The 23,995-nt window shown below is 48.5% G+C and overlaps 1 protein-coding gene across 2 annotated transcripts in view; it reads right to left on the bottom strand.

Annotated features, from left to right (window-relative positions):
• LOC148515363 (RING finger protein B-like) overlaps window positions 1–17,893 on the bottom strand; it is a 37,172-nt gene extending 19,279 nt beyond the window's left edge. The window contains exons 1-11 of one of the 2 annotated variants that reach the window (XM_088480048.1): window positions 17,612–17,892; window positions 17,045–17,230; window positions 9,475–9,565; window positions 8,143–8,329; window positions 7,851–7,973; window positions 7,443–7,630; window positions 7,155–7,351; window positions 6,188–6,279; window positions 4,448–4,502; window positions 3,862–3,959; window positions 1,725–2,116 (exon numbers count right to left, since the gene is read on the bottom strand). In XM_088480048.1, coding sequence (XP_088336174.1) covers window positions 1,911–2,116; window positions 3,862–3,959; window positions 4,448–4,502; window positions 6,188–6,279; window positions 7,155–7,351; window positions 7,443–7,630; window positions 7,851–7,973; window positions 8,143–8,329; window positions 9,475–9,565; window positions 17,045–17,230; window positions 17,612–17,676 — 1,488 coding nt within the window. In that variant the 5' untranslated portion in view covers window positions 17,677–17,892 and the 3' untranslated portion in view covers window positions 1,725–1,910. Of the gene's footprint in view, window positions 1–1,724; window positions 2,117–3,861; window positions 3,960–4,447; window positions 4,503–6,187; window positions 6,280–7,154; window positions 7,352–7,442; window positions 7,631–7,850; window positions 7,974–8,142; window positions 8,330–9,474; window positions 9,566–17,044; window positions 17,231–17,611 lie in introns of those variants that run through there. The other variant, XM_088480049.1, reaches the window with a different exon arrangement.
• Window positions 17,894–23,995: the final 6,102 nt, after the last annotated feature.

The following is a 23,995-nucleotide window of genomic DNA, read 5'->3' as shown; positions in this document are numbered from 1 at the left end:
TGGGTATTCCTTTATGACCCAGAAACAAAGGCCCAATCAAAGCAATGGAAACACCCAAGTTCACCTAGGCTAAGAGAGTTTAAATCACAGCGATCCGTAAACAACGTCATGGCCACATTCTTCTGGGATTGCCGAGGTGTTATTCTCATCGATTACTTGGTACAAAACCAAGAAACAGTGATCGATACACTTTAGAAGCCATCCGCAAAAAAAAGGTCAACAATTCCACTGTCAAATGTCATCTTACACCACGACAATGTCAGACCTCACACTTCGATGGCAACATCTGCAGCCATTGCCAAAATGGGGTGGGCAATAATGCCACAACCACCATACAGTCCTGATTTGGCCCCTTCTGACTTTCATCTGTTTGGCCCTCTCAAATACTGTCTCCGTGGTCACCATTATGAAGACATAAAAGTTGTTAAAAAACGCCATATGTTCCTGGGTCAAACACCAACCACTGGAATTTTTCCAAAGTGGATTCACAGCTTGGGTTGAGAGGTGGAGAAAAATGTTTGAGGGCAGATGGTGAATTTTTTGAGTAGAGTCATTCTGTTACTAAGACTTCAAAATATTTTACTGCAAATTTTCAAATCTGTATCTATAATAAAATTTGAGTGGTGAGTATTTAGGCATTACTTTTTGAACAACCCTCGTATAAAACATTTTGATTTAACTCTCTTTTGTGTTCTTTCCTAGTTTTGAGGTCTTCAGTATTAATCTACTATATTGAAAATAATTTAAATAAAACAAAAACCATTGAATGAGAAGGTTTGTCCAAACTTTTGATTGGTACAACTCTCTGTAAGAGCTAGCATGAATAATGCAACAAGAGTCATATAGGTTTTTAAGCAATATGTCTACAGCACAGTCTCAAACTGACGCAGGTAGGTTTGCAATCCTTGCAGCATTGAAAATTCGGTGGGAACATTGGCCAGCTAAGGTGACCCATGGGGTCACGCAAGCTGGCCGCCGCAGATGAGAGGAAGAGGCCAGGTAATCTCCATCAGCTGACTGAGAGCCTGGTCTCTTCCCTCCCCCACCTTCAACGGCAGCGACACGCCTCTGTTTTGGGAAACATAGGCCATCGCCTCCCCCAAACTACAGCAGACTGTCAATCACTGCCAGTCTGCATGCGGGATCGCAGAACAGGTCAGAAATCTGCGTTCAGCAGAAGGCCCTGTGTGGAATTCCTGAGGACAGAGTTGGAGAACCACTGGTCTACAGTGAGGTTGGGAAAGTGGTGCAGTCACTGGGTCAAACCAGTCTGGAGTTTGACACCTAAATTATTACATAAGAACAGATAACGACAAGAAATTGCCCCATACAATCGGTGGAGGATCAGAGAAACCTGTATCCAGAGTATTATCCCAACCATTGTCAGAAAAATTACAGTAACCCTTTTACACCAGATCAAACACCCAGGTTATAAAATAAATAAAAATAACCCGGGTCAGTCAACCCGGTAATCGAGCAGTGTTTGACACAGGTAGTTCCCGGGTAATGAGGCAGTGGGGAAACAATCATGATCTGGGTAATGCCAAAAGACTGATTGGTTTTCTGGGGCACTGGACGATGATTGTATCTGTCAGTTCCCCACAGAAAAGTACATGCAGCCATTGCAGCAGCAGACTGAGCACAGAGAGCCCTCACCAGCCAATGCTGCAGCCACTTATAGTACAAGAGCCCTGCAGAGTACAGACAGCCCAGAGAAAGAGGTGTTAAAATCCAAGTTGATTTAATTATTACCATAACAAATGTAGAGATCTGTGTATCACAAAATAAGGAGAAAATTCTGAATTTATTAAAACTATATACAAATTACCATATAGACCTTATATACAAAAAGTTAAAACAGAAATATGAAAGGTGCGTCATCACAAGATAAAAATCACACGTAACCCAAGCTACGGCTCAAGAATCTCTGAAATCTGCAGTCTGACTGTATCACAGTAGAAGTGCCCCTCATTATTCCCACCCCCAAAGATCATCAGTTCACGGGGAATGTCAGCCTCACTATCCTCTTTTACCCCAGGAAGGGGCAGCATGGAAAATCCAGCACGGGGAGAATGGGGCAATGAATTGTGAACTAAGGAAGTCCAAATCTTTGCCGCTGTCAAAATAAAAGGAACAAGAAAAAAAATAAATAAATAACCACCAAAATATATGTATACACACACAGATATGCAAGTTATATATGGCTAATATACAATTAGATTTCATATAAATATCCATGCCCTTCAGTAAGAATAAAGGCTTCCATGTAAAAATATTTGGTACTGTGTGGACATGTGCTTTAAAGTTACTGACCTCTTAATATTTATTTTAGGATCTCATTAATCCCATAGAATAGAACAACAAAACAATTAAGATTTTTTGCGAAAGCTTATCTAAATAAAAAGGGAGAAAGTTTTGGTTCTAGCTCCGCAAAATTTGGCATGGTGGTGTCATTTGACCAGGATTAGGTTTTTGCATAGGTGTAAACTTCGTCAGGGCCACACACTAACAGAATCCCTAAAGATGGTGACTCTTAAATTACACAAAAACCTGTAAGATAACGACAAAAGTATCATTTTAACCCCAGTCTGCAACTTTGTAGGCCCCCAGAGGTAAAAAAAACACCCCACACAAAGCCTATTCATGTTATGCCACAGAGCTCAGTTTATGTCACAATTGTACACATCATGCCACGCAGTAGTGCCCCTTACACATTTTGCCCCCCACCCCCCCTTCCCCAGCAACTCACCTCTCCATGTCCCTCCAGCAGCCTCTTGCCTCCCCTTGTGCCATCAGCAGGTGTGGATTTGGGGCCGGGCCGTCAGCCAATTACAGCTGGTGCACACAGCACAGACCAACAGCACTGGCACAATGATGGCCATGACTGAACCGGCCCACCTTGCATGCGTGACTGGGTGCAGGGGGAGCAACAGGCCACATAGGCAGCTTGGGGACCATAGCAGCCACAGTAGTTACGCCACAGTTTGCATTCATGTTTGCAAAGAGTGGGGTCCTTTTCAGGGTCAATGGAATGGGGTTATAGGAGAGAACTATGTAAACAAAGGCTGTAGGTGTACTTCAGGGTACAGTCTTCAACCCGGGCAACGCCGGGTATCCCAGCTAGTAATAAATAGGTTTTAAATGCATGGATGTCTTGGACTCTGTTTGTGTGAATGCAGCTTGAATTCACAGATCCCCAATTCCTGCGTGACTAGGTACAACAGTCAAATCCCAATGGAGAGGGATTGAGCAAGCATTAGGCACAATTCTTCTGTAATTAGCCCATTTCTTGTGAAAGGTTTTCATGGCATCAGGCACGATTTCTCATTGCTTGAAGTAGAAGCATTTGGACATCTCAACTTCAGTATTGCATAAATGTTTAAAGTGAAGAATGTAAACAGGCAGAATGTTAAAGATTCTGGGGCACATGAGCATCCACACTGCCTACATATTATACACACACACATATATATATATCTATCTCAGGGGAGACTGCCGTGAAGCAGTCTCTACACTCTTCCTGCCCTAATGTGTCGCACACAAAAACTCTGCTGCTAAAGCAGACAGCAGGCGGGAGGTGTTGCAGGGATAGTTATTGCTCAGATTGCACATTTCCCCCTGCCTCCCGTATCAGACCTGGATACGGTCACTAGAACTCCTACAACTCTGTCTCCCAGTCACAAAGTTGTTAGCAACTATAGAAGCAGCAGACGCTTAAATATAGTTTAGTGTGCACTAAAGTGATACGTAAAATTAGTCACAGTATGCATCATTTTATGAGGTAGCAGTAAAGAAGCATAAAGGGAGTAAGTTTATTCTAGTGCATGTAGAAGAAGCTCTCCAAATACCTAATTTCATTACCTGTGTTGAATATGTAAGTGTCACTGAGGGCCTGATTCCCATCGTATCCTCCATGCATTAAGAAACGAGAATCGGAGAGACAGGCAGCAGAGTGCCAGCTAAAGATAAGAGTGAAGTAGCAGTTATTGCATGGAATAGGTCATACACAAGTACTTTGTTAGTATTAATGGATAACCTCGCTACAGCTAAAATGTATATTTAGTGTGTGTTTGGGCAGCTATGAAAAGGTGGGCGAGGAGGAAGTTCTTGCATCCAGCAAAATGCTCTACTCCATAGTGAGCCTGTAACGGATTGCAGATTCAGCGATTGTTACATAGTCACAGCTACGTATATCCTAACAAATCAAACTTGTGACTGCTTCAAGCCTAAACAAGTGGAATGTCAGGGCAAGCTGGACTTTTGACTGGTTACTCTGCAGACACATGTCAGCCATGACAGGTTCACTTGAAGAGTAGAGAAGCCAAAAGTAAAAAGTTTAATTTAACACAGCTGCCCCCACACATGAAGCATTAAAAACAAAAGTTGAGTGGCTAATTGATTCAAGAGCTAATACAATAGATCCCAGTGACATTTACAGATCACTTACCAGCGAGGGCTGGGAGAGCTTCCAATAACTTCAACTGGGGAGAACTCCATGAGACCTGGCAGCATAGAGTAGTAGAAGAGCACAGAAGTAGGCAAAAACAAGAAATCAAATATATAGCAGATCGAAAACGCAATACAGAAATAAATGAGAGCAGTTACAATGGAAAATAAAAACAAATACAAAAGAAAAAATAAATAGACAAAACAACATGTATGACATTAGAAAAGCAGATCTACTGGACAAAATAAAAAGCAATTATTGCAGTTTGATGCAAGTGGTTCTAATTTAAAGATATAGCAAACATATCAATTAAATTACACAGGGGTTCAGCTAAGTGCACTGCCCAAAGCTGTATTTAACAACGAGACTGATTAAGTCTTATTGGCTTGGTCAGTGATAACTGAAGCTTTCCATGGAGACTTGATTGTCTATTTATTCCAACTATTTACTGGTCGGCACTACTAAAAATAGCTGCTGGACTGATGGGTTTTCCAAGCGATATGAAAATAAACTTTCATATTTGTCCTATTAGATTTGATTTGGATGCATTAGCTGCTTATTATAGCCACTCGTGTGTTATAGATATAGGATAAAGAAGTTTTAGTCCAGAGAATAACCCTATTACCATGCCAAAAGCGCTATGGAGACCTGAAAGACAGAGCCCTTTGCCCCGATATGGTCCTCTTACAAATAGCCAAGATTAAAGCTTCTTCCATGTAAGAAATTAAAAACTCCATAGAAACCCTGTGTTTGAAGCTGTAAAGGTGCGTACACACTGGGCGATAAAGTGGACGACTGAACGATAACAATATCGTTATCGTTCACTATATAGACCATTATTTTTTTTTATTTTTTTTTTAGCACCAAAACGATGAGCGTTCCCGCAGGTCATTCGTCTTTATCGTTCATCTGGCAAACATGCAGGCCAATCTGACGATATCGTCAGGTTGCTGCATTTTGGGGAATGGGGAGAGAGCCAGTCTCTGAACGTTATCGTTAATGATATCGTTCAGCAGGTGTGCTCAATGTCACGAACGACATTGAGCACACCCTGTCGGGGACACACTAGACAATATCGCTCATTGAGCATATCGTCTAGTGTGTAAGCACCTTAAGACTAGTCCCACATGCATCACACCCTACCCTTCTGGTAAAAGTGCTATCTTCTTCTGAAAGATCAAGAGAGCAGCGATCTGAACTTTTAAAGAGCCAAGTCTCAAACCACTGTCTAGGTTTTCCAGCTAAAACAGAAGTAGGCAAAAAAAAAAGTGAACATTTTGTTCTTGCACAAATCAAAATATTCCACACCCTAAAGAAAAATCGTGACTGCAATCAGTTTTCTGACTGAGACTGTCAGAGAAGAACTTTGTCTTGAAATCATGGCTTCAATAGACGAACCGTTAAAGCCAGCCACGCTAAACCCCAAATGAAGAAACACTAAAAGGAATACACCATAACGAGCCTGCTGACAAAAGGAGAATGTACATGTATCACAATCTTTGTGGTCAGTCTGGGGCCACTACACTCACATGGAAATCATTTCTTAACAGGTAAATTAGCTTAAAATTCCATGGAGAAGACACAGGGCAGACTAATAGCCTGTGATTTATGGGAACGGCGTAATTCCAGGCAAGAGAGTCACTAAATTTAAAGAGGAAAACGCATTCAGTTTAAAAGGCAACATGCGATTGCTTTTGCTTATAGAACAAATTGCCGTTTAGAAAGTCCCCAAGTACTCACCAAGATCCAGAAGGTAGAGATCATTATAACACACAGGTGTGTCCCATCCTCCAAATATGTAGAGGTCTCTGTTTAACAAGCATGCGGAGTGCCTGAATAAAAGACAAAAAGGTCAAAGGTCATAAGTCCATATATATTATTATATACAGTAATTTTAAATTCCTACTTTTTATCAGACAGAATTAAAACTCTGACACTAGAAAAATTCTGGAAGGCTTGCAATCGAAAGAGGAAGATTTTAACTGTAACATGTTGGTAGATGTTAACTGCTGGGACCTTCAGTTACACCTCAGTATGCAAAGGAGCAAAAAGACCTTTTAAAAATGTAAGGATCAAAGGATTATCACGGGAGTGGTGTAATGAATGGGACACCTGCCTGGATTATTCAGTTTCTGTCCAATAAGTTTCCGCATTCAGTAATCACCAAGGGGCCAATTCAGAGTTTATAGTAAAAGCAAAACAAGAAGTAACTTGGCACCTGAACAAACCATGTTGCATTGTATGGGGTGCAAATACATTTATTCTTTTTGTTTGCACGTAGGGTAAATCCTGGCTGCTTTTGCATGTAGCCCACAAATGCTGGGCAGCATTATTTTTACACTGCAATTTAGAGCTCAGCTAAGACACGCCCCTCCCATATCTATATCGCTCTGGACATTTAAATTTTGCCCACCTGCCGTGCTACATGGTTTGCCAAGGTGGAGCGTTATTCGTCCATTACACTAAGTCAGAAGTTCTCAAACTTGGTCCTCAGGACTCCACACAGTTCATGTTTTCCATGTCACCTAGCAGGTTCACAGGTGTATTCATTACTCACTAAAACACATTTTAAAAGTTCCACAGGTAGAGTTAATTATTTCATTTGTGATTCTGTGAGGAGACCTGAAAAACAGGCACTGTTTGAGGACAGAGTTTGAGAACCTGTGCACTAAGTGTTTAGGACTATACTCAACTTCTAAATTCTCACCCTGACCGAGCAGAGGGTTTATTCCCCAAGACAATAGGTTGGTACCAGATCTCATACTGTGGATCAAATATGTATAGAGTGTCACTGCAACCATCTGGTTCAGGATTGGGACGTGGGAAAACTCCCCCTAAGACAAACAGCTCTCCTCGAAACAGAGAACAAGTGTGGTAGGAAAGAGGAGGAACTTTTCCCTTGGCCTGGAAGAGAAAAAACAGAAGATCTGGAAGTAGTAAGGAAACAAGTTAGGGAAACAGGACTAAAGCAAGATTATAAGTAATGACAACTAACCTCTACACTCCTCCATCTCCATGCCACAGTATCCAAGATATGAACATCATTAAACCACTTCCTGTTCTTGAAACCTCCAAACACGTAAATCCGATGGCTGTCTGGGTCAAAGACGGCAGTGTGTCCTGTGCGCGCTTCTGGAGTGGAACCATCTGCCACTGCCTCCACAGGAGACCATGTAGTGTTCTCTACAGTGAGTAATAATGTATAAGCTACATTCTTTAGATGTGTAAAGGGTATAATTTTCTTCATAGGGCTCAACATATGTTTTGCTGAGATTTCAACTTTTAGTTCTGTGTGGGGCAATATGCCTTTACCATATACTGTGAAGCTTCAATGGAATTTTGTGTCTATTAACACCCTAAGAATTATACACCCAGATAAAGATTCAAAGTAAAAATTCTTCACCTGTATAAAACTTCCACATGGAGTCCTTACAGAACTGCATTCTTGCACCTTGCCCACCAATCAGTATCACGGTGTCCTGGTCTACAGGACATAAGGCATGCCCCCAGCGTCCTGTCGGGACACCTAGAGGAGGAAACACAGATGGAGTGGAGCTTTGAAAGTCATTTATTAACAAACAATGCTTTGAAAGCTCTACTAAGAAATAAATGCTTAAGAAATCCAAAAACAAGGAAATATATAAATCATAGTACTCATTGGTTTACATGTATCCATCAGGAAAATAGAAGCTCACCAGAGATGGTCTCTGCTTTCTTGCCCAGTGGGGACTGTTTGATCAGTGCATGGTCTTTACTACTCTTGCTTTTCTGCAGAGTTGCATTCCCTCCGACAGACCACTTGTTGGGGGAAATGTTCTCTTTATCGGTCAGTTTCTTTCTCTTCCTACGTTCATGGTTTGTGCCGTTGGGTTTAGCAGAGACCTGAAAAGAGTAAGCCAGTTTAAACACCAACGATACAGCAACTTCCTACACCATTAAAGTCTGTGTGGGTTAAATAATAAAACTATCGCCAGTCAGTAACTAGGCCACCTGTCACTATAGGTCTGCAGGCAACCTTTTACACATCCACTGCAATTTCATTTACTCTGACGCTCAATTACAGAGACGACAAAGTTTCCCAAGGGTCACAATGTTAAGTGTGTATTGCTCCTTATATGTTTGATACAAAATGTGAAAGCTGAGGGGGAAATTAAAAAAACAACTCCTTTTTTCCTTCTGCCCTATCCGATCTACAACAGCCTGTTGTCTGGGGTACCATAACTTCCACCATCCCTGATCCGGGCTCCAGTTCTAGATCTGCGTCATTATAATGGGGAAGGGAAGGTATCCCAATAATTAAATAGCTACCATGTAAGTTTTAGAACAGAAGCAATATATTACTGTTAGGGTATAGGTGGATAATGGAAAAATAAAATAAAAAATAAACCCTGTGATGTGTTTTTTTTTATATTATGGTTTAACACCTGAAAAGAAAAAAAAAAAAAAAAAAACCACCACACAAAAAGCAATTTCTCCCCAACTCACTCCCAGCACCAGAAGGCTGTAAGCTGCTCTGAATGACACTGGCATATTTTGTATGTGTCATACAGCACACTCAAATCATGGTCTCATGGACCAGACCAACAGAATTAAATTTTCCCTATCCTTTTAATACGCACCAATCCTCCAGATTTTACACAACGATCACTGGCCCCAACACCCCTTACCTCTACCATAATAGATTTCTATTTTTCCCCAAGGAATGCCCATGAAAGAAATTTTTGCTTCACTCTTTCAGTCAGTCTCAAACAATGAAAACACACTGTTAAATTCAGAGTAGACTCAAAAAAAAGTTATTTCTGATAAAACTGAATTATTGTGCAAACTGCAAATTGTATCTTAACATTTAATGGTAGATTTACGAAGCACTGGAAAGTAATAAACAACCAATCAGCTCCTATCATATTTCAAACACTGCCTGTAACATTACAGTTAGGAGCCTAGTGGCTGGTAGTTTATCACTTTTCAATGCTTATTACATCTCCCCCTTAGGCATAAAAGTCATGGTCATTTAGGTGCAATTACACCTGTCCTTGAAAAACCATCCTGATCCACAGCTTTTCATCCTCAGACATGCAGGCTGTCTCGTCAGCAGGGCCACACTCCCACAAGAAGCATCTGTAAAACCAAATTACAGCTAACTACAACATATAAACCCAAAACACCAATTATAACCAACAAGAATATAACAATAAAGTGGTACAAAATCCTAACTGGTCAGTAGATGATTACAAAGAGTAAATCATGTCTTATGCATATGTAAAAAAATGAGTTTAAGAGAGGTATTGCTGTATTACATGTCAGTATAACACGTTGGTAATTATTGGACAGTGACATCCCAGTTCCAGAGCATTTATATGAGCTCTAGAGTAGGTGAGAACTATAAGGCGGCAGGGGGGGGGGGGGGGGGGGGGGGTCAATTTAGCACAAATGCTAATTTTACTGCTCACCTCTATGGTGAGTAACAAAGTTAGCAATGTTATTGGTCACAAATTGACTTTATCCAACCGTTTGAGTCACTTCACAGCCATCATACTGAGCTGATTTTACCACTTACAGGGGTATTCAATATGAAACGTTAACTTCACTGCCGAAGTTAACGTTTCATAATTGGAGTTTTTACCTGCGTTAAAGTATCGGGCGCGCTCCCGCTTATCCCCGTATTCAATATAAAATTAACGAAAACGGGAAACTCCAAAGTTGGATTTGCGTAAAGTTACGAATTTTTCCTTAAAATAATTGCAAGACCCCCCTAAAGTTGTAAAGACATGGAACACTATGGGTAACCCCGTTTTAGCCTTTAATTGAAAGTCGGGGATTTAAATAGCTGCAGCAGGTGTTTTTTTTTTTTTTTTTAAGTGGTCCCATCAAATTTGGGGTACATGAAAATGGGTAGTAGCATATTTTTAAGTCCCTAAAGTAAGTTTAAAATTCTGCATTTGTGCACCTGCCGCTATAAATCTATTCTTCAAAACACCTGCCGCATACATGCAGAATTAGCCCTGAACCTATTTCCCTATTGTTAAACAATTTTTTTCCCTTTTTTTTTTTCACCCCAATTTTTAAATTAATTTTTTGGGGTGTCCCTATTTTTTTTTTTAAAACTTTTTTTGACAATTTTTTTAAATGTCATTCCCAGGGGTGCAGGCTATTTTTTTTAAGCCTGCACCCCTAAACCCCAATTCTGCACTTTTTTCGACACCTATTCAATGGTGAAAACTTATCCCAGTTTTTTTATCTTCAACTTTTCAAAACTGCGATAAGTCTTTGATATTGAATAAGGTGTAAAAGTAAAACCTCCGATAATGACGTCATAGCTGCGATATTAACGCAAAAAATATGAGATATGGTAAGAACTTACCCTTGTTATCTCTATTTCTACGAAGTCCATAGGGTTCCACAGGATACCTTGGGGTATAGGTGTGACGTCAGTCGCAGGGCACCAAAGAGTTAAGCTTTCAGCCTCCCAGGATGCACTAGGTCCCCCTCCTATACCCCGCCCCCGGGCCAAGGCACCTCAGTTAGTTACCAAGCCATAGGCCGGAGGAGGAGAAGGAAGAGAGAGAACAAAGATCTGGACACATACAAGAATCACATTCTCACCAGAGGGAGACGGAAAACCGGTGACCAGAGCAAAGCCCATCTGCAGCACAGGTGCGACAGGGCGGGAGTCCTGTGTAACCCTATGGACTTCGTAGAAATAGAGATAACAAGGGTAAGTTCTTACCATATCTCATATTTTCTACTTCAGGGTCCATAGGGTATCCACAGGATACCTTGGGGATGTCCCAAAGCAGTATCCTTTAAGGGTGGGGACGCTCCTGTGCAGAAAGGAGAATCCGCCGCCCGAAGGAAGCATCCTGAGAGGCGAAGGTGTCAAACCTGTAATACCTCACGAAGGTATGGACAGAAGACCACGTAGCACCCTTGCAGATCTGAACTGCCGAGGCACCACGTCGAGCTGCCCACGAAGGACCCACAGACCTAGTGGAATGAGCCTTCAGAGAAGGAGGAACCAGTAGGCCTTCATGAAGATAAGCTTCAGAAATAGCCATACGGATCCAGGCTGCCAAAGTTTGCTTTGAAGCAGGCCAACCCTTTTTACAGAAGCCATAGAGGACAACAAAGCGTCCGACTTCCTAAACGAAGTGCGGTCAACATAAGTCCTTAAGGCCCGCACAACATCCAAAGAGGCCTCACCCACGGAAAGACCCGGTGAGTTAAAGGCCGGAACAACTATTTCCTCGTTAACATGAAACTGGGAAACAACTTTGGGAAGAAACTCGGGCCGAGTGCGGAGCACTGCCCTGTTCCCATGAAAAACCAAGAAAGGGGGTCTACAAGAAAGAGCCCCTAACTCAGAAACACGTCTGGCCGAAGCTATGGCTAGAAGGAAAACAGTCTTAGCTGTTAGCCATTTAATATCCACTGAGCCCAGTGGTTCAAACGGCGGTCCTTGGAGAGCCCTCAGGACCACAGCCAAATCCCAAGGCGCCACAGGTGGAACAAAGGGCGGCTGAATACGGAGAACACCTTACATAAAGGTGCGCACATCCGGGATTGTAGCAATCCTACGGTGAAACCAGACAGATAGGGCCGAAACCTGTACCTTCAAAGAAGCAAGGCGAAGCCCATGATCTAGTCCCGCTTGCAGGAAGGCGAGAATCCGAGACAGACGAAACTCCCGCGGTGCATAACCTCTCGGTCGACACCACTGGAAGAACGTATGCCACACGCGATGGTATATCCTCGCGGAAGACGGTTTCCGAGCTCGTAACATGGTACGCACCACAGAGCTGGAAAACCCCCGGGACCTCAGCATGGTCGTCTCAACAGCCACGCCGTCAAAGACAGCCGAGTCAGGTCCGGGTGAAGGCAAGGACCCTGAGACAGAAGGTCCGGTCGTAGCGGCAACCGCAGAGGACTGTCCACGGACAGACCCTGAAGGTCTGAGAACCAGTGCCGTCTGGGCCACGCGGGAGCTATCAACAGGAGCGTCCCTCCTTCCTGTTTGAATTTCCGGATTACCCGTGGAAGAAGGGAGACCGGAGGGAACAGGTATGCGAACCGGAACGTCCACCGGACGGACAGAGCATCCACCAGAGACGCCCCTTCATCTCTTGTGCGAGACCCGTACACCGGCAACTTGTTGTTGTGCCGGGACGCCATGAGGTCGATTTCTGGAAGACCCCACCTGTCCACCAGTAGTTGAAAAACGTCCGGGTGCAGGGACCATTCCCCCGGATGAACGTCCTGGCGACTTAGAAAGTCCGCCTCCCAATTTAGCACTCCCGGGATGAAGACCGCTGATATGGCCGGAAGATTGCGCTCCGCCCAAACCAGGATCCGAGAGACCTCTACGAGAGCCGCCCGACTGCGAGTTCCTCCTTGCCTGTTTATGTAGGCCACGGTGGTAGCGTTGTCCGACTGGACCTGCACCGGGCGACCCTGGAGAAACCGCTGTGCCTGCTGGAGAGCATTGAAGACCGCACGGAGTTCCAAGATATTTATTGGAAGCTCCGCTTCTGTCGGCGTCCACCTGCCCTGGAACAAGTGTGGACCCGAAACTGCTCCCCAGCCCCGAAGACTGGCGTCCGTTGTCAACAGGACCCAATTTGGAACCCAGAACGGACGTCCCTTGTTGAGGTGGGTCGTCTGTAACCACCACGCAAGGGACAGGCGAACCTCCTGGGTGAGCACAATCGTCTGGGACTTCAGAGACTGAGGCAGCCCGTTCCACTTGGACAGGATCAGGTGCTGCAGAGGTCTGGAGTGAAACTGGGCGTATTCCACCATGTCGAACACCGACACCATGGAGCCCAGTAACCTCATTGCCGAGTGTAAGGACACCCGGCGGCTGTGCAGGCAACTGCGCACCCTTGACTGTAAAGCAGAGATCTTGTCCTCCGTCACGAAGATCCTTTGCTGTCCCGAGTCCAATAAGGCTCCAAGATGCAGAATCCTCCGAGACGGGATTAGAGTGGACTTCTGCCAGTTGATTAGCCAGCCGTGCCGTTGCAGCAGTGCAATGGTCAGGTCCAAGTGGCGTAACAGGAGCTCTGGAGATCCTGCCACCAATAACAGGTCGTCCAAATACGGCAACATGCGGACTCCCTGCAGCCGCAGAAAAAGCCGCCATGACCGCCATCACCTTGGTGAAAACACGTGGTGCTGTTGCCAGGCCAAAAGGTAACGCCCGAAACTGGAAGTGGTCGCTGCGGATTGCAAATCTGAGGAACTGTTGATGGCGCAAAAGAATAAGGACATGCAGGTAAGCGTCCTGTATGTCCAATGACACCAAGTAGTCCCCAGGTTCCAGCGCCAGAATGATGGACCGTAGGGTCTCCATCCGAAACTTCGGGACCCGCAAAGACTTGTTGAGTGCTTTGAGGTTGAGAATCGGACGATATGACCCATTGGGTTTCTGTACCAAAAATAGATTTGAATAGAAACCCTGGCCCCTCTGGGAGAATGGAACAGCCACTATAACTCCAGCCTGGAGCATAGTGTGCAGTACCTTCCGCAGCTCCGTAGCCTTGTTCCGGTCTGATGGGAGACCCGTGGTGAAGAAGCGAGCCGGGGGTCTGTGCCGGAAGGAGAGGGCGTATCCGTGGGAAACCACCTCCAGAACCCAAGTGTCTGTCGTAGTGGTCGACCAACACTGGGCGAACTGTAGCAGGCGGCCTCCCACCCTGGGATACCCCAAAGGGAGGCCCGGACCGTCAGGCCGCAGGCTTGTCATCTGGCTTGGGGGCCGGACGTCTGGTACTCCATGCCTGCTTCCGGGGCTTGACCGATTTCTTAGGGCCAGCCTGTCGAGGAAACGACTGTGGTTTGGGCCTGTCCTGGGCCCTAGATGACCGAAAGGACGATGGTCCCGAACCAGAAGGAGCAGCGGCCGACGGGAGACAAGCAGATTTGGCTGCCGCCAGCGCGGCCACAATCTTATCCAGATCCGGACCGAAGAGAACTTCTCCGGTAAACGGCAACGCTTCCAGACCTTTCTTGGAATCTGCGTCCGCCTTCCAGGATCGCAGCCACAAGGTGCGACGAGCAGCTACCGCTGCTGAAAAAATTCTAGACACCAGAGTACTAATGTCTAGAGCCGCCTCGTTGATGTAGGTGGCCGAATCACGGAGATTGCCAATCAACTCCGCCTGTTCGGCCGGACAGTCGGATTCAAAAGAAGCCTCTAATGAATCCGCCCAGCGCTCCATCGCTCTGGCAACCCAGCAAATGGCCATAGCCGGCCGTGCTGCCCCCCCTGCAAGGGAATAAGCGGACTTCGGGCAGATTTCTACCTTGCGGTCCGTAGCATCCTTAAGGGAGGACATGGATGGCATCGGCAATGTGGCACTACGGACAAGACGGGTCACGTGAGAATCCACCTGTGGAGGGGATTCCCACTTAGCAAAATAATTATCCGCGAACGGATAAGCCACCGCCAGGCGTCTCTGCGGCTGGTATCTTTTGCCAGGTTGTTTCCACGCCTCCTCTAAATGGTCCACCAACTGACCCGAAAGAGGAAAGACTGTGGCATCGCCCTTCACATCTTTGAAAAAGGCATACTTAGATTTAGCCGCTGGGGGAACTTCGTCCTCAATCACCAAGGCTGTGCGGACCGCCCGAATAAGTCCAGGAATATATACTTTGGACTTAGCATCAGCGTCCTTAGTATGGAGAGGTTCCTGATCGTAAGGATCCAGAATCTCCCCATCATCAGACGTCCCTTCGTCATCCTCATAAGGAGCGGACAGAGACGCCACCGGCCTTTTATGAGGCCGCATCACAGACTCCCCTTGCAACACATCCGACAAGTGCTGTACAGAACTCGTCAGGGAGTTAACCCACGCTGGCTCCTGAGAACCCGGGAGCGGGGAAATAGGGAGACTGTGGGGTACCACCAATTGTCGTGGGAACCCCTGCATGGGTGACGACACCACAGACTGCTGGGACAAACCCATCGGAGTAAACGCGGGCTGCGGAGCTAACTGGCCCACTAAAGCTGTTAACGCCTGAGCGAAACAAGCCCAGGGCGGCTCCTGTACCGGTGCTGTAACCGTAATAGGCCGCGCCATGGACAAACACTGCCGGCAAAGGCCCTCCGCGCTACCCTCCCCCTCCGCTAACGGTACTTTGCACGTGGTACACTGTAGCCGGAGGGGAAAATCACTTTCAGACATGATGGCACCACGTATGTGACCTCTCTCACCAATTAAGTATTAAATAGGCGAGAGACCACCCTGCAGCACCGCACCGCAAGGGCTTTAGCAGAAGAACAGGGACAGTAATAAAGCTGACAGTTTAGAGAAGAAAAGTTACAGGCAGTGCTAGCACAGTCACATACAATGCAGAGAATAACAATTCCTGCACTAACAGCGCTGATCACTCAACTACACAGACACAGGGCCTGGTAGGACACAGCGCTGCATACACAGACCTGAGCCACAGCGGAGGAGAGGTATGCGGAGGGACCCAGACCACGATGCTTCCGTCCAGCGCTTCCAGCAGCGTTCACCATGCGTTCTGGAGAAGATGGCCGCCGAGGAGCAGAGAGGAGGCTGGCCTGGGGGAGGAGCGCTGCCACAGGACCAGTCGGCAGCATGCAGAGAGGGCTGTGTGCAGCGGGGGAGGCGCCGGCTGTGAGACAGGGAAGGCGCGCTCCCCTGGCATGCATTTAACCCCTGGGACGCCGCAGCGCTACCGCTCTGCTGCGGTCCGCTGTCCCAGGGGGTAGTGGAAGCGCAGGTTGGTCGCCTGGCTCCACGCTGCAGCCAGTCCCCAGGGAGCCCCCTGCCTGGGGACTTAGGACCATGTGATCAGCGGGGACCCACCGCGGGACCCCGCTGCTTACCTCTGTCCCCCTTGAATCCGGCCATGGTCCGGAGCATCTGGGGTCACCGCTAGCTGTGACCCCAGACGCCCACCAGCATCCCCGGATCAGTACCGGCGTTCTGGTACCGGCGGGGTGTAGGGAAGACAGCATGGACGTCAGGACTGACTGTCCATGCTGTTCATCCAGATGTGCAGCCACAGCTGCATGAAGAAAAAGCTTCAGGGGCTCTTCTAGCCCCCACTCCAACAGGTGCACCCGACTCCGGCCGGGCACCAAACTAAACTGAGGTGCCTTGGCCCGGGGGCGGGGTATAGGAGGGGGACCTAGTGCATCCTGGGAGGCTGAAAGCTTAACTCTTTGGTGCCCTGCGACTGACGTCACACCTATACCCCAAGGTATCCTGTGGATACCCTATGGACCCTGAAGTAGAAATTTACTTATCGCTCCCATATTGAATACCCCTGTAAATGTGTATAATGCTTGTTATGATTAAACATAAGCCTGTAGATGGTATGCATGCACAGCAACCATGGTGAGGAAGCCCTGACACAGAGCAGTGATAAAGTCTGACGCAGAAGGCCATGATGTTCTATGCACTGATTAATGACATTACATCAGTGATTTAGCAAGTTCTGTCACATCTCACAAATGCTAATGTTATATACACACACTGAGGTTTAATAATGCATGTCTGATGATTAAGGGTTCAACCATCATATTAAGCAAAGTAATAAAAATGAGTTATTTGAACAAACCCTTACCTGGTGTCACATGTCAGTGTCCCCAGTCTGACCCCTTTCAGTCCCTTCGCTTCCAGCTGGACATCCACTCTACTACCAGGGGACAACCCAGACCAGTCTCCTACACTAAATACCAACAACTGAGAAGGGAGAGGTGAGGACAGTAAGGCAGAAAAGCACAGAGGACCCAAGGAACCAGATGTCAATCTGAAAAAAAAAACAAAAAAGAAAAAAACTGAGCAATGTATAAAAGGTAGATGTATTTCTTATGGGTAAATGAATGGTCTGTGACAGTTCTGCATAATTACCAGTCAAGCAGCAGGTACAAGACTGCCCACTAGCACAGCACTCATGTACTGCAGACATTATGACAAGAACAATAAACACAGTATAAGGTGCTATTTTCTTTAATCCTCTGGAAGCAATTATGCTATTAAGCCCCTGTCCCATATATGTCTCAGCAGCCACTAGCCTTTGCCAGGACAGAACGCCTGGCTGACGTCATGCAAACAAGTGACAAGCACAAACACACTGGCACAGGTGACATATTCTCCCCCCCCACCTTCCCGAATATTGTGAGTACATTACCGGCTCAGTCTCACAGGGGGCTCCCGTGTATCACACAGAACATATAACTCCGGGATGCGCTCCATTTTGTGCCGGTAAGTCCGAGTCTGCCACAGCTTCTATCCAGCAATCTATCAGCTTCCCGCCAGATTATTAACCACTACGTTCTAAGGCGCTCCGAAACACCCGCCATCCGAGACCACGACCACTCACAACAAGCTGCACTCTTTGCCCCCGCCCACCTGCGCTGGAGACAAGTCAGTTTACACTGTACACAACATGCCGCTGTTGTGTACACGACAAGGCTAGCTGCACTAATACGTCAGGGCACCGTCTCACACTATCATTGGTTATAGTAGGTTTATCTAAATGAGTGATTTTAGAGACAGGAATGTACATCTTTCGCAACAAACCCACACACATATACCGTGTTTCCCCGATAATAAGACACTTTCTTTTTTTTGGTCAAAAAAACACCATAGGGCTTATTTTCGGGGTAGGGCTTATTTCCAGCCCCCCCTGTTGTTGAATGCAGCCTGTGCCTCTCTCTCCCCCCTGTTGTTGAATACAGCCTGTGCCTCTCCAGCACCCCCCACCCACCCTGGTGTTGAATGCAGCCTGTTCCTCTCCAGCCCCCCCAGTTGTTGAATGCAGCCTGTGCCTCTCCAGCCTCCCCCCCTGTTGTTGAATGCAGCCTGTGCCTCTCCAGCCTTCCCCCCCTGTTGTTGAATACAGCCTGTGCCTCTCCAGCCCCCCCCCCTGTTGTTGAATGCAGCCTGTGCCTCTCTCCAGCCCCCCCCTGTTGTTAAATACAGCCTGTGCCTCTCCAGCCCCCCCCCCCCACCCCGATGTTGAATGCAGCCTGTCCCTCTCCCAATTGAATGCAGCCATTTACCCACTTACCTTTACAATAAGAAGAATCCGGAGGCGGCTCCTTCCTCCACGATCCGCGGCTCCTCCGATGTCCACCTCGCCCTTCAGTCGCGCCGTGACGTCATGACGTCACACGCGCTGACTCCAAAACAAGCTTTATTGAAAGCTTGTTTTGGAGTCTGACTACGGTATTGTAACATACCTCCCAACTGTCCCGCAAGTCCCGTTTTTCTGGGACTATCCCGATGTCTCGCCCGTGGGCCGCAGTGTCCCACGGTGGGGGGGAAGTTGGGGGGAAGCATACACGCAGCTCTGCTATGCAGAGCAGCGTGTATGCAGAACTAGAATAGACGCACAGCATCTATTCAGAGTACAGGGGGGAAGCCCGGGGGCTGCCCAGCATCTCGGAGATGATGGGCACGCCCCATTAGTGATGTAAATGGGGGTGTGTCATCAGACCACGCCCCCTTTACGGTTAGGCCACGCGAAGGCGTGCGCAAGTCCCGACTCCCTCCCAACAGATGTTGGGAGGTATGCTGTAAGCTGGTGGAGGAGCGTCCCGAGCTCGGGCCGGGCAGCCTCCTCCAGCTCTATCATTTAGTTTCTACATCTGGGTCCATAGGGTATCCACAGGATACCTTGGGGTATAGGCAGGGCCAGTTCTCCCGTTACGCATGGTACGCAGCTGCGTAAGGCGCCACATAGTGAAGGGCGCCTCAGCTGCGTACCATGCGGGCCGCGGTGCAGACTGTGTCTCTGTGATACAGCTGCACCGCGTGTGTAGCGCTGACCGGACGGAGTTCGGTCAGCGCTACACAGCACAAACACACAGCCGCCGCCGGCAGCTGTGTTTGCTTTAGCAGCTGATGAGAGTCAGACAGACTCTCATCGGCTGCTGCTGCCGGAGCCGGACATCTTCCGGCCCCCGCAGTGGGTAATGGGAGTGATGTCATGACGTGACGTCACTCCCATAATGCAAAGCGGCGGACGGAGGAGCTGGTATCGGCGGCGGGACCAGGAGCGGGTTTCAGGTAAGTGTTTTTTATTTAATTTTCATTACGTCTCTACTGCGGGGGCACTACAAGGGGGGATTACTATGGGGGGAATACTACTTATGACACTACAGGGGGTAATACTACTGGGGGGCGCTACAAGGGGGGATTACTAGGGGGGGAATACTACTTATGACACTACAGGGGGTAATACTACTGGGGGGCGCTACAAGGGGGGATTGCTAGGGGGGGAATACTACTTATGACACTACAGGGGGTAATACTACTGGGGGGCGCTACAAGGAGGGATTACTAGGGGGGGAATACTACTGGGGGGCACTACAGGGGGGGAATACTACTGGGGACACTACAGGGGGTAATTCTACTGGGGGCACTACAAGGGGGGATTACTAGGGGGGGGAATACTACTTATGACACTACAGGGGGTAATACTACTGGGGGGCACTACAAGGGAGGATTACTAGGGGGGGAATACTACTTATGACACTACAGGGGGTAATACTACTGGGGTGCGCTACAAGGGGGGATTACTAGGGGGGTAATACTACTGGGGACACTACAGGGGTAATACTACTGGGGGCACTACAGGGGGTAATACTACTGGGGGAACTACAGGGGGGAATACTACTGGGGGCACTACAAGGGGGGGGATTACTACTGGGGGCACTACAAGGGGAGGATTACTACTGGGGGCACTACAAGGGGGGGACTACTAATGGAGGCACTACAAAGGGGGCTACTACTGGGAGCACTACAAGGGGAGATTACTACTGGGGGCACTACAAGGGGGGAGGAATACTACTGGGGGCACTACAAGGGGGGGGACCACTACTGGGGACACTATATAAAGGGCACTGCATAGTGGGTACCACTACTGGGGGCACTGCATAGGGGAGGAGTACTACTGGGGCACTATATAAGGGGAATACTACTGGGGGCACAAGGGGCACGGCACAGGGGGGACCACTACCGGGGGCACTGTAAAAGGGGCACTGCATAGGGGGTACCACTACTGGGGGCACTGCATAGGGGGACTACTACTGGGGGCACTATATAAGGGGAATATTACTGGGGGCACAAGGGGAACCACTACCGGTGGCACCGTAAAAGGGGCACTGCATGGGGGGGGCGCCAAAAATGATACTTGCTTACCAAAAAAATTGGGCTACGGCCGGCCCTGGGTATAGGTGATGCCGTCAGGCATCGGGCACCATAGAGTTAAAGTTTTCAGCCTCCCAGGATGCACTAGGGTCCCCCTCCTATACCACGCCCCCGAGCCAAGGCATCTCAGTTTCGTTGGTGCCCGGCTCGGAGTCGGATGCACCTGTTTAGAGGGGGGCTAAGATTAGCCCCTGAAGTTTCTTCGTAAGCAGCTGTGGCTGCTCATCTGGAAGTGGAAGTACAGCATGGACAGTCAAGGCTGACGTCCATGCTGTCTTCCCTACACCCCCGCCGGTACCAGAACGCCGGTACTGATCCGGGGATGCAGGTAAGCATCTGGGGTCACAGCTAACGGTGACCCCAGATGTTTGGGACCATGGCCGGATTCAAGGGGGCAGCAGGTAAGCAGCGGGGTCCCGTGGTGGGTCCCTGCTGAGTACATGGTCCAGAGTCCCCAGGCAGGGGGCTCCCTGGGGACTGGCTGCAGCGTGGAGCCAGGTAACTAACCTGCGCTTCCACTACCCCCCTGGGACAGCGGACCGCGGCTGAGGGGTAGCGCTGCGGCGTCCCAGGGGTTAATTGCATGCCAGTGGAGCGCGCCTTCCCTGTACACAGCCGGCGCCTCCCCCGCTGCACACAGCCCTCTGTGCATCTGCTGACTGGCCCTGTGGCAGCGCTCCTCCCCCAGGCCGGCCTCCTCTCTGCTCCTCGGTGGCCATCTTTTGCTGGAAGCATGGTGAGCGCTGCTGGACGCTGATGATCGGTGGCATCGCGGTCTGGGTCCCCCGGCATACCTCTCCTCCGTTGGTTACAGGTCTGTGTATGCAGCGCTGTGTCCTACCAGGCTCTGTGTCTGCGTAGTTGAGGATCAGCGCTGATAGTGCACGAATTTATTTCTTTGCATTGTATGTGACTTCTGCTAGCGTCTGCTGCCTGTACTTTCACTTTCTACTGTCAGACATTTCACTGTCCCTGCTCTTCTTCTGCTAAAGCCCTTGCGGTGCGGTGATTGCAGGGTGGTTCTCCCACTATACTAACAAGTATCAGTGAGAGGGGTTACATACTTACCATCATGTCTGAGAGTGACTTTCCTCTCCAGCTTATTTGTACTACATGCAAGGTACCAATAGCGGAGGGGGAGGGTAACACGGAGGGACTATGTCGACAGTGTTATTTATTGGCGCAGACAATTACTGTCACGGCTCCGGTACAGGAACCGCCCTGGGCTTGTTTCGCCAAAGCGCTTACAACCCTCGTGGGCCAGTTAGCTCCGCAGCCTGCGTTCCCACAGATGGGATTGTCCCAGCAGTCAGTGGTGTCGTCACCCATGCAGGGTTTCCCGAGACAATTGATGGTACCCCACAGTCTCCCTATTTCCCCTCCTCAGGTCTCTCAGGAGCCTGCGTGGGTTAATTCACTGACAAGTTCTGTACAGCATTTGTCGGATGTGTTACAAGGGGAGTCCGTGTTGAGGACACATAAGCGGCTGGTGACGTCTCTGTCCGCTCCTTATGAGGATGGCGACGTGACGACCGATGATGAGGAGATTCTGGATCTTTCTGACCAAGAACCTCTCCGTTCTAAAGAGTCGGACGCTAAGTCCAAGCTTTATATTCCTGGACTTATTCGGGCAGTCCGCACGGCTTTAGTGATTGAGGATGAAGATCCTCCGGTGTCCAAGTCAAAATATGCCTTTTTTTAGGATATTAAGGGTGACGCCACAGTGTTTCCTCTTTCGGGTCAGTTAGTAGACCATTTAGAGGAGGCATGGAAACACCCTGGCAAACGGTATCAGCCTCAGAGACGCTTGGCGGTGGCTTATCCGTTTGCGGACAATTATTTTTCTAAGTGGGAATCCCCTCCACAGGTGGATTCTCATGTGACATGCCTAGTCCGAAGTGCCACATTGCCCATGCCCTCCATGTCCTCCTTGAAGGATGCTATGGACCGTAAGGTGGAGATCTGCCTAAAGTCCGTTTATTCCCTTGCGGGGGGGCAGCCAGGCCGGCTATGGCCATTTGTTGGGTAGCCAGAGCTATGGAGCGCTGGGCTGATAGTTTGGAGGCGTCTTTGGATTCCGACTGTTCGGCTGAACAGACCGAGTTGATAGGCAATCTCCGAGATTCGGCCACTTATATCAATGAAGCGGCCTTGGATATCAGTACCCTGACTTCTTGGATTTCTTCGGCAGCTGTAGCTGCTCGTCGCACCTTATGGTTGCGATCTTGGCAGGCGGATGCTGATTCCAAGAAGGGCTTGGAAGCTTTGCCTTTTAATGGAGAAGTCCTATTTGGTCAGGATCTGGACAAATTTGTAGCCACGTTGGCGGCAGCCAAATCGGCATGTCTCCCGTCTGCTGTGGTTCCTACCAGTTCAGGTACGTCGTCCTTTCGGCCTTACAGGGCCCAGGGTAGGCCTAAGGCACAGTCTTTTCCCCGACAGGCTGGCCCCAAAAAATCAGCCAAGCCCCGGAAACAGGCCTGGAGTACCAGACGTCTGGCCCCTAAGCCAGATGACAAGCCTGCGGCCTGATGGTCCGGGCCTCCCTTTGGGGGATCCCAAAGTGGGAGGCCGCCTGCTGCAGTTCGCCCAGTGTTGGTCGGTTACCACGACAGACACTTGGGTTCACGAGGTGGTTTCTCACGGGTATGCCCTCTCCTTCCGGCACAGGCCCCCGTCCCGATTCTTCACCACGGGTCTTCCATCAGACCGGAACAATGCCATGGAACTGCGGAAGGTTTTGCACACTATGCTCCAGGCTGGAGTTATAGTACCTGTTCCATTTTCCCAGAGGGGCCAGGGTTTCTATTCCAATCTGTTTTTGGTGCAGAAACCCAATGGGTCGTACCGTCCGATCCTCAACCTCAAAGCACTGAACAAGTCAATGCGGGTGCCGAGGTTTCGGATGGAGACCCTACGGTCCATCATTCTGGCGCTGGAACCTGGGGATTACATGGTGTCGTTGGACATACAGGACACTTACTTGCATGTCCCTATTCTTTTACGCCATAAAGAGTTCCTCAGGTTTGCAATCTGCAACGATCACTTCCAGTTACGGGCGTTACCTTTTGGGCTGGCGACAGCACCACGTGTGTTCACCAAGGTTATGGCGGTCATGGCGGCTTCCCTGCGGCTGCAGGGAGTCCGCATGTTGCCGTACCTGGACGACCTTCTGTTGGTAGCAGGATCTCCAGAGCTCCTTCTACGCCACTTGGACCTGACGATTGTGGTACTGCACCGGCACGGCTGGTTAATAAACTGGCAGAAGTCCACCCTGATCCCATCTCAGAGGATTCTGCACCTCGGAGCCTTATTGAACTCTGGACAGCAAAGGATCTTTGTGACGGAGGAAAAGATC

The sequence above is a fragment of the Taudactylus pleione genome, unplaced genomic scaffold (genome assembly GCF_031769625.1).
Source record: "Taudactylus pleione unplaced genomic scaffold, aTauple2 ptg000250l, whole genome shotgun sequence".
Lineage (NCBI taxonomy): Eukaryota > Metazoa > Chordata > Amphibia > Anura > Myobatrachidae > Taudactylus > Taudactylus pleione.
Note: the sequence above shows the minus strand (reverse complement) of the source record. Positions and strands in the feature narration are given on the sequence as shown.